This window comes from Parasteatoda tepidariorum, chromosome 1, assembly GCF_982258835.1.
Source record: "Parasteatoda tepidariorum strain Cologne lab strain chromosome 1, Ptep-v5.0, whole genome shotgun sequence".
NCBI classification, from domain to species: domain Eukaryota; kingdom Metazoa; phylum Arthropoda; class Arachnida; order Araneae; family Theridiidae; genus Parasteatoda; species Parasteatoda tepidariorum.
Window position 1 is genome coordinate 121,307,405 of NC_141755.1, and position 11,665 is coordinate 121,319,069.

An 11,665-nucleotide genomic window follows, 5' to 3' on the forward strand; every position below is an offset into this window, starting at 1 on the left:
ATCAAGTAAAACTAAAATTAATCAATTACATTTAATGAATGAATTAGTAATTGAAAAAACTGTATTAGCATCAAGTGTCACACCCACTACAAGTTTAAAAACAAAATGTATTTGAACTTAAGTGGATGAAAAAAAAAGTATTTTATAAACGATTGAAAATTTGAACAAGATAGAAGGAGAGTGTGAACTGTAATAATAGGAATTGAATAAAAACTAAATCATAAAAGAAACCAAAAATATAAACTTGACCATTTTTTTATAGCATTTTTTAACATAACAGCTTATAGTAACACAACAGTGAGAGGAAAAAACAAATGTAAAAAATAAAAAATGTAAATTTAATTTATTGAGTTAATATTAAATATTGTTTTTTGTTTGAAAAGTTTTTAAAATATTAAAGATTTGTATTGATTTAAAAATTGCTAAATCTGCATTTATGAAAGTTTTGTTCAGTAATTAAAAAAAAAATGATTATTAATATATCTTTTATCAGAAGGCTTAAGTAAGTGCCTTCTGAGGAAGGAAATATAGTTACCATTGTCATGAGCCAACATTCTTCACAATGCACATGCCAACAGGTGGTGGATACAACAGGTTTTGTACAAGATTCCTACAAAGAAAAACCACATTTATCACCTTAATTTCGAAAAAAAAAAAAAAGAATTTCTTATATATACCTGCCAACATAATGCAAAATCATTTTTACAGACTTTACATGATCATAATAAAATAACTAGTTTCTGAGAAAAGGCTCTTTTCTTTTTAAAGAGCTCCACAATAATAACAATTTATGCACAAATTCATATTGAGATTTTATTCTATTTTTAAATTTAATAACAACTTTATTTGATTATGTAAAAAATAATTTTAATTCAAATTAATAATTAGTTAAAATATTATTTAAAAAAGTCATCGATTGAATATTTTAGATTTAAATAAGAGTTATTTATAAATGTACATTGATCAAAAACATTAACAAGATTAATATTATCGATCATACTGAATTTATAAAGAAATGTAAGGAATCAAGCAAACTAGGAACATCTTAATAGATTTAGATTACAAATGTAAATTAGTGAATGTCCCTTATTAAATTTTTAATAAAATTTGTAACTTGGTTCAGTATTTCTAGTGCCCTGACACTTGGACAGTAGGGAAAAGGTCTAGTTACAGCTTCTAAAGTCATTTGAAAATTTCAATTATTTCGTTAAAGAGAAATGTTTGAAAAATTTTTTTTTTCATTGGTTTACAACTTTACTAATTATTAATAAGTACGAAATTGCAGATAACTATTTTTTCTCATTCACATATTTTAAAATGACATTAAAATAACTCAATTTTAAGAAAAAAATTCCATGACTTTTCAAGATATATATCAGGTAATCCATAGTGTATTTTATCTATACTATGCAATTTTTCATAAGAAAATGTCTTTACTTTATTTGTTTGGTCAAATATAACATTTTCTGAGCAAAAACATATCATACCCGCCAACATTGGAAAAATAATAAAACGAAGAATTTACTAGTAAAATTTTTTTGGGCTACTAGTAAAGTTTTGATACATCATGGTTAATTATGTAAGTCAAAATTGGAAATAATATACAATAATTACATTTCGGAAGTAAAAAAAAATGTATATAAATCTTCATCTAAAGAAGATTTTTTAAACCATTATTTATAATTACTTAAACTGTAAACATTCAATATGATGTAGAACTGGCAATAGTACCATCTATTGAAGAATAAGAGAAGCATCTTTTTCCTCAGTAGATATTTTACTCGTATCACCAAAATTTCTTAGACAAATCCGGAGAAAATTGAGAATATACAAGTAAACAGGAGATAGTCGTAAAATACAGGAGTCTTTGTTCATAAACGGGAGACTTGGCAGGTATGACAAAATAATAGAATGAGAAGAATGGAAACATGGAAAAGTTTCGCTAAAAGGTAAAATTTTATGAAATAATTGAATTGTAATAGATGTTGTAATTATTTAACGATAAGGGTAACAGTAGGCTAGTTAGCTTAGTTTGAATTCGTGTTCAAAATTAGAAGAATTAAAAGTCCGATACTGAAAACATAAATCAGCTTTATCAAATAATTTTTCCACACAAGTGATTAACATCTAAACAAATTTTTTTTTTTAAAGAAAACTCTTACTTTTCATTTCCCAATTACCCTGTGGCAGAATTGTTTTGGGCTTTCCGCGACATGCCCCTCTAATACTAATATCTTTCTGCAAAATACTTTGAAAAATAACATGTTACTAAATTGAAAAACAGAAACGTCAATTTCAAAGAAAGAAAAAAACTTTTTTAATTGAATACGTAATATTTTTTATTATTCTAATACTATGTAGATAGTCTTGCACTTTGTAGGGGGGGGGAAGAACTAATTATTTATTTTTCTCGGCTTTTGTAAATCCTCATCCCATTAAAAAAAATCATGACATCCGCAGCATTAACTACTGTTACAAAAGATCGACTTCAAAATCACGCAAATCAGACTCTTCAAAAACGGGTTACTAAATTCATTTTTTTAGATTCAGTTGCTGTAACAAATAATACAGAATTAAAAATATTTTATTTTTAAAACTATGTTGAAATCAATAGTAATATTTGCATTAAAAAAAAGGACGAAAATTTCTGCAGACAAGAAAATCAAAGATTTTTACTTCATTACTCTTTCATTATTCTCAAATGACAGAAAAATCACTAATATTTCTTTTTTCACTCCAACGCGCAAGAAAGGTATTGTTTGACTATAATTCTGTGGAGATAAGAAAATTCTTTTAAAAATTTCTGAAGAAAATAAAACCAAAGTTTTTTTACTTCCCAAAGGAAAAATCTTTCTACAAGAACTCAGGAATGTTCTGCAACAATGTCGCTGTGTCACCACGATTCTGCCACATATCAAATAAAATATACTTATTTTAAAAAAAGAATGTAAATGCATAAAATGATGTTTACCAAACAAATGAGACACCGAACATTCTTATCTTGATCTTCAAGAGATTTGATCTTTTCTTTCAATGATGAAACCACTGGATCTGAATCAGTTAGACTTCTAGAACAAATAAAAATCTTTTACCTTACAGAACAAAAAGGGAACCTTGATAATAGAGGTAAAAACAAATATGTTTTCTCACTTTGATAACTCTGAGATTTCAGTATCTGAGTCTGTAAGAAAAATCCACGAAATAAGTATAATCTTATATCATAATAATAATTTTATTTAGAATATTATGAAATACTTTTAGTGAAAGTATTTCATAATATTATTCTAAATACTCTTAACACTGAAGATAATAAAAGATTAAAACAATATGATATCAGAATTTATATATATTCTCTAGTCAATTTTAATTGATCTGCTCAAAATTTGTTACAAGCATGCACTTCACAAGAAGGAAAAGCCAGCTAAAGTAAGAACTCTCTTAGCCATTTTTCGGTGAATATGGTAACGAGGTATAACTATTTTAAGTACTGTGGGGTCACTGTTTAGGACAGGGTATCACTCGGTTCAGTGAAAGAAAGGGAATTTTTTTCCATTGTGTTAGTCCTAGATTGAAGAGAAACTCCAGGAAATGCGCCATTTTTATTTCCATAGCAGCAGACTTTGAGTCAGGAGAGTTCTTATCACAGACAAACTATAGGTCACCATAACCTCAATCTAATAGCACTGTTTTGAGAAGGTAATTTATCGATGCCAACCATCTCGAGGCTAAAAAATGTTGCTAAATGAAGAGACAAAATACTGCAGTAACTACTAAACTACCTAATTTTCAAAATAAAAGTGTTAGGCCTGTATAAAAATAACAGAATACAAGTCAACATTGGAGAAGATAAAAAAATAACGGAGATTTTACAAATGACATTTTTTAGGGCTATGAGTAAAATTTTGATACATCATGCATTATCATGTCAGTCAAAAAGAGAAATTCAAAATTGGAAATAATTTAAGCATTTACATTCAGCAAAGTAATAAATATATATATAAATCTTAATATAAAGAAGATTTTTTAAACCATTATCTATAATTACTACTGCAGAACTGGCAATAGCACTATTTGTTGACGAATAAGTGAAGTATTTTTGCCATCAGCGGATATTTTATTACCAAACTTTTTTTATTACAATTTCTTCAGCAAATACGGAGTAATTCGAGAATATACAGATAAACAGGAGATAATCGTAAAATACTGGAGTTTTCGTTAAAAAACAGGAAGCTTGACAGGTATGTAACAGGGAACCATACTTATGGAGGTAGAAATTGAGAAAATAAAATATTACTGGTCTGTGGGTCAGTGACTAAAATATAGAACACATTTAATCAATCACAATTTATCAAATAATATCAATACACATTTTCCCTGGTCAGTGCCCTCTATTGCCCCCTTTTACCTATAAATGTTATCAAACTTATCTGTATCTAAGCACATAAACAAAAAATTAATGTAAGAAGATAAAACTAATTACTTACCTGCTTTAGACCATTTATGACTTATCTCTCAATTTTGAGGACGTGCAGATGAATCTCTGGAAGGAAAAAAAAATACAAACTTAATATTTTTGCAGGTAATGCATGATAGTTGTACTAACTCTTTTTTAAGCACACACGCTACTAACCCGAAATGCAACTTTTTTTCCAACAGAACTTTACAATGAAAACAATATCAGCACTATTATTTTAACTAACTAAAGTAATTTTGTAACTTAATGCTATAAAAAAATAAGAGTAAAAACTGGACATGTTTGCTATCATGACAAATTTCAAAGTCATTCTCAAAATGCTTATATTGTAGATACAAAAATTGAAAGAGTTAAAAATTAGTAAGGACTAAATCTAAATTTTTTGTAAAAACACATTTTTCTGAAGCATGAGCAATATTATACAAAAAGGGTTCATTTAATTTATTTCTGATATCAATACAAGAAAGCTAAAATCTATGATTGTTTCCTTGTGAATAGTTAAACCCCATATTTTTTTATGTTATTCTCTTTTGGGCAATTAATAATTAAAATTAGAATCAATAATTAATAATTAAAATTAGCAATTAATAATTAAAATTAGTGACACTTATTTAAATATTCAAGCAAGCAATAATCTGCACAAAAATTCTATTTCAATAGGGACTTTTTTAAGGAAACTTACTCAATTTTAGGGAATTTTCTAAAATGCAGTAAAACCAGGAGAATTTTTATTAAACCAGAAGAAACTTGCAAAATACTGTAGCCTATTGGAAAATGCAATTGAGTTTGCAGCTATGTATAAGCATAAAAAAATAATAATAATAATGCATGCAGAATTAGTAGCTGTAGTAACGGTAGGGCACTGGGCCCATGTCCAAAAGATCGTTGAGTCACAAAGTCCTCCGTGTTCCCATAACAAATCACACCTCTGGGGATACTGATATAGGAGCTTCCTTGTCTTCTAGATTGGGTTTAAAAGTATAAGACTATGGAGTTGGACATCAGTAGACGCAAACCCAAAATTGGGTCGACTGATCAACTACGGTTTTAAAATATAAAATTAAATCAAGTGACAAGGGGGAGCAATCATACTCATGGTTTCAGACCATGAGTCACCATCAATTCTATGGATAAAGTTCTGCCCATAGATAGCTCACTTCATTATTGAGTAATAACTTGTTCCGAAGCAAGCCGGGGAGAAATATTAAATCAATATGAATTTTTCAAAAATTTAGATTTTATTTTTACTTGATTAAATTATTAAAAAAAGGACAGAATCTTGTACTAGTGTGCAGCAATATACCAACCTTATAAGGTACACTGAAATTATCAAAACATTTCTTGAAAAATAATAGTATAGCTAACATTGAAAATAAAGCATGCCAATATATACAAATAAAATAAAAGTAATAATTACACCGCCTTTCGAAGCTGTTCCAAATCTGATCTATCTTTTTCAGATGACGTATTAGGAATCACATCGATTTCAGAATATCAAATTTTATTTAAGGAAACATTGTAATTAGAGAAGTATACAATAACATGCTGTGGAGCTACAGAACGAATTTACAATGTAACTTTTAACCAATGGTTATCAAACAAATAGAGTTTGTCTGAAGTCCCATGCCACTCGTCTGGACCTGCGGCGGTGACTTTGGTAACGAGGTAAAACTATTTCAAGTAGGGGTGTGGGGTCACTGTTTAGGATAAGTTTTGGCTCCAGTCAGCAAGAGAAATGAACTTTTTCTTCGGTCTATTGTGTTAGCTCTAGAGTGACGAGAAGCTACCCTCCCTGAAATGCGCTAGTCTTGTTTCCATAGCAGCAGAAAGCCTCAGACTTTGTGGCAAGGGGAGTTCTTACCATAGACAAACTAGATGTATAGTATAAAGTGCAAATTGTCCCTTTTATCTGGTTAAAAAATATTTTATCTGCTATCATACAAACATCACAAAAGCTTCCTTATAATATGATATACTTTTTTTTAATTGCAAATAGAGTAACTAAACTGTTTTTCAGCTAAATTTGTTCAGTTATTAGTACAAAATGATGCAGCAACAAACTGGGATTTGAAATCAAATATTCTGTCATTTGACTGTAAAATAAAAAACACCTGTTGGACTAAAAACAAAATGAAGTATGAATTTTATAAAATTCTTTCACATTTTGCAAAAAAATATATTATTAAAAACCATTTTTTTTTGCAATCAAAAAACTTATATCAAAAAATTATTTTGCTTAAAAAGTACTGAAAATAATAATAAAAGGAACACAGTTTAAGATATTTATTCATAGTAAAAGGGTTTCAAATTTAAATACTTAATTAAAGCAAAAATATTTCTTACTACTCCTATATTATTTAAATAAAACAGAAATTAGCAGTTTAGGATTAACCCCTTTGAAAATAAAAAAGAAAAAGATGTAAAACTGCCCAGAAAAAAAAAATAATTCTATAAAATAATATATTCTTCTGCCACAAGGACCTTGAAATATCGAATTTTCTAGAATTCCATATTTCAAAGGCCTCATGGCAGAAGAAAGTTTTATTTTAGATAACTTATTGCATGTATTTATTTTTATTTTGCCTTTGAAATGATATTCCTCAAAAAATAAGTGCCAATTTCACTAATATATAGCCTGGCTGCGTGGCCAAATCTTTCAACAAAAATAAGCTTCTTTTAAGTCATTTTAAGTACTCAAAAAATATTTTTAAGCACTATGTACATTAACAAAACACAAAATACTTTTCATGATCATGATAAAATAATTACTTTTCTTGATTATATCAGTCACCATAAAAAGATCGAGAGATTTTTCGATTCGATTTCAGAGGGTGGAAAATGAAGACTGAAACTGAGAATATTTTGCAAAATGAAGTAGGATAGCACGAGAATGCCAAAATCTCACTGAAATCAGCTCAGTAGACTCGCAAGCATTTCATCAAACATGTAAAATAATTTGACCTTACTATTGACCTACAGTAGGTCAAAATGGATTGTGGTTGAATGAATTGTGAAAACATTGAATACAAAGTGAAAAGCAAGCTTTTGCATAATATGTGGCGAAAATAGACATAGTAAAGAAAAAAAATCTTATTTTAGAAAAGGGAAAACTAAGCACTTTTTAAAAACACCCAATGAATAAAGCACCTTTAAGGTCTTTTAAAAAACGAAAATAAGCACCTTTAAACACCTTTCAAAAATGCTATGCACCAGATTCAAGCAACAATAATTGCTCAACATAAAATTATAAAAGTAAAGGTATCTTGGGCACCACAAGAAAAGTAAATGAAATTTCCAAATAAAAATCATCATCAATGGCTCGACAGCCCAGGGTGGACCTACTCAAGAATTTTTTCCAGGCTAACCTTTTCCCTGCTAGTTTCACAAATAAAAATACCTTTGTAAAATGACATTAAAATACAAATTAGGTATTGATGGAATAAAAAGGATACTGAGGGTCCCCATAGAATATTGTATCATCAACATCTATATTCAGATCTTCATCTTCAGCTGCCTGTCTAACAGAATCTCCATGCAGAGCTGTTAAAACATAAAGGAAATTAAAGAATTACTATTTCACATAAACACTGATTTCTTGGAATGGCCATCATAAAAATATACTCAGTTCCTTTCACACAAATTAAAAAATTACTTAAAATTCATTTTAAAGAACAAAAGATAATTTAAATGGAATTCAAATTTTGCACAATCATTGTTCACTTGAAATCAGGGTTGAGGTTTTAGATGCAAAATTTGGACAAGACTTATGGGTGTTCAAAACTGTCTTAGAATGTCCTAAACCTTGAACGTTGGAGAAAGGTAAAAATTCTACATGAATAACTATTGTACACATAATTACATAGATTAATAAATATTGTAAACTTTTTATACAATTTGCTGTAACTTTTTAATGGAAATAAGAAAAGATTTATAACTTATGAAGCTCCACAATTCAATGAACAACAAAAGTGAATACCTTTAAATATGAATAAATATGCTTTTAATACTGATAAATTATGCTTTTGCATATGGATAAATAATGCTATATTAAAAACAATAATAAACTTTTTTAATAAAACAAAATTTTTTCTTCATTCTGTTCAAAAATTAACCTTTCATTTTTCGCTTTTTTTTTAAATTGTGAATTCAATGGTTTCGGACAGGACGGTTTAAAATGTGTCCTAAATCTCTGCTTGCCACAAATAGACATAAAAAAAGGGATTATTTTAGAAATGAATAATTAAATTTAATTAATCAGATAAATTTTATAAAGGCAATTATAGTAAAAAATATTATTTAAAATAATTTCGAACAATATTATTGCACAAAAATCTATTTTATCGCACATAATATATACAAATGCATCATAATGAACTACTGAAAAAATTAAAGATAACAAATGAATCAATGCAATAATTTCATGGTCATTAAGTTAATTTTTGGAAATGTCTAAATAGAGACTCCCTTACCTTTTATACTTTTATTAAAGGTTTACAAATATACAGGGGTGATTGTGAACCTAACTCAAAAATCCTGAAATTTTCTTGAGTAAAATCATTAATAACCCATTTCAAAAAATTAATGTCTTTATAAATTTAAACCATTGATATCTTCAAAACATGAAATTCTAAATAAATTATATAGAGCATAATTTAAATGAAGAATTATGTATAAGTTTACTTTTATCTCTAATCACATTTATTATTCTTCGAGAAAATATATTTATAAATGAAAGAAATGCCAAGTATAAATTCTAGTTCTAATATTTTTAAATAAAATATACAAGAATTTTTATACATTAATGAGGTCAATGATTTCTTGAAACTTCTGGACCTTGGATTTCCAGAAACCTACGGATCATGGTTAGCGAAAAGTCCGGAAATCCAGAGCACAATCATCTCTAAATATAAAGTAATAAATTTTTTTTCTTAAAAAATTACACTTTAAACAAAGATAATTTTATGATATAAAAATGTATTTGTAATATTAAAATTAATTGCACTTTTTAAGAATGTGTTTTTAAACAGTTAAATTATCCATCCCTAGTTTTAAAATGCATAGGAATTAGTACTAACGTAATTTTGCTTAAAACTTATTAGCAGAGCAATATATTTATAAATAAAACTATGAAAATTTCATTGAAAGATTTTTTTTGCAAAAAAATTTGATTCAAACTAATGATTTTTAAAAATATTAGTTGATTTTAATTGATGTAACTCATTTTTGGAGAAAGGGGCACAAACACACCATTTAAATAAAAAACATTTTATTCACTGTGACGTATATTTTTCACTAATTTTATTTTTCTGCTATTGTCAAGGGTTCTTAAGACACCCTAAAAATTAATAGTAATTCAATTGGAGTAAACACTTTTTATTGAGAAATTTTAAAACTGCCAAAGTTTTTCAACTTAAAATGGTTATTGACAAATGAAATTTTTTGGAAATGTATAATTAGTCCTTTTGAGATTTATCATTAGGTTCTTATGATGGATTAAAGTTGCAAGTCAGTAAATGAAAAAATTCCATAGAAAAAGCAAGTGTTTAACTAAATGGTTTGTTCATTAATTTGGTGAATGGTGCCTATACGCCCCATTTTATTTCTTAAATAAAATATAATTTTTCATGCATGAAACTTTTTTGTGTGTCTTAATGAATGTAATATAAGCATATTTCAATGAAAATAACACCACATTCTATAAAATGTATATGGTTGGCCTAAAATAAGTTAAGTCAAGTTGATTTAACACGTTGAATGCCATGGGGGTCACTGGTGACTGGCAAAGCCAAGATTATTAGAAACACATAATTCGAGTAAATTTTGATTACACGAATGATTGCAAAAATTAAATGTTTTGTTGTACATAATATTTCATCAAAATATGCAATGCATACAGAGAAAATCATTTTGGCAGACAGGCAAGACATGTAAAATTAATGTGGCATTCAACGTGTTAAAGAAATGAACCTAGAGTTTACTGAATTCCCAATACTAAAATTAAAAAATATGCTGAATTCACAGAGTATCTGCTACATTTTAGATTTTCAAATTCATGACTTTCCATGATTAATTCCAAGAATTTTTCATGACTTAACGAAGTTACTATTTCCCCCGACAAAAACACAACAATAAATTAAAAAAAGCATTATAATAACATTCATTGAACTGATAGGTATAACCATAACTTTGCATCTTCATATTTACAGATTTTAAATTTAAAAAAACATAGTAAAGAAAGAGATGAAGCACTAAAATAGCTGAAAAAAATACAAAAGCAAATAATTTTTTCTTCTTTTTTTCTGCGGAATTACAGTCTTAAGATACTTTTACTGTTCATCGGAAAGGAAAGAAATACTCCTGATTTTTCTGTTCTCATTTTGGAATGAAAAAATTCGCCAATGACTGGCTTGCTTCAGCTAAAATTGTAAATTGACAAAATAAAAATAATAATAACAAAAATTCTGAAATCACAGAAGTTTAAAAGATAATTTGCTCTAGAGATGTTTTTTCTTTCATTTTCTTTAAAGAACACCATGATTTTTAAAGAACATGAAAATAACATTTTATGTTTCAATAAAATATGACTGTGAGGGGGGTTTTGTTACAAATTCAGATATTCGGAACACCATGAAATTGGAGGGAGGGGGTACATTCCATTTTAAAAATAAGATTTTTCGGTGATCTAAATCCATGACTTTTCATGATTTTTTTTAAAAAAAAATAGTAAAATTTATGACATTTCATGACAAATTTTGTTCAATACCGAAATTCATGACTTTCCAGGTGTGCGGATACCCTGAATTCAATAAAATACAGATTAATCAAAAGAAAATGTATGTTTATACGTTTTATAGAGAAAAAAAAACAGGAAGTAATTCTTACATCTATATCCTCCAGGAACTAAACTAAAAGGTCGTATTCCAGTCTCATCACCCATTTCATACTTTTCAAAGCTGTCAGTATCATCGACATTAACATCAGAATCTTCGTCCTTCAAAAAAGAAGAAGATTTAGTTAAATCTATAGTCTGTCTACAACTACAAAAATACAATTATAATTCATTAGTATAAAACAAGTTAACTCAATTCCACACTGGTGTAAGAAATTAAGAGAATTTGCAAACTTGGTCGATTATCTCTGTAACTACAAGGAACGATTTCAATAAAATTTGATATGTACACACATTGATAC

General features: G+C 27.6%; 1 protein-coding gene across 12 annotated transcripts in view; it reads right to left on the reverse strand.

Annotated features, from left to right (window-relative positions):
* LOC122271219 (E3 ubiquitin-protein ligase RNF220-like) overlaps nt 1–11,665 on the reverse strand; it is a 60,856-nt gene that overhangs the window by 4,271 nt on the left and 44,920 nt on the right. For 6 of the 12 annotated variants that reach the window (XM_087151691.1, XM_087151687.1, XM_087151679.1 and 3 more), the window contains 6 exons: nt 11,357–11,465; nt 6,482–8,014; nt 4,485–4,540; nt 3,151–3,181; nt 2,972–3,068; nt 568–610 (listed from right to left, as the gene is read on the reverse strand). In XM_087151691.1, coding sequence (XP_087007817.1) covers nt 7,899–8,014; nt 11,357–11,465 — 225 coding nt within the window. In that variant the 3' untranslated portion in view covers nt 568–610; nt 2,972–3,068; nt 3,151–3,181; nt 4,485–4,540; nt 6,482–7,898. Of the gene's footprint in view, nt 1–535; nt 611–2,162; nt 2,249–2,971; nt 3,069–3,150; nt 3,182–4,484; nt 4,541–6,481; nt 8,015–9,271; nt 9,375–11,356; nt 11,466–11,665 lie in introns of those variants that run through there. The other 6 variants (XM_087151697.1, XM_087151683.1, XM_087151693.1 and 3 more) reach the window with 6 other exon arrangements.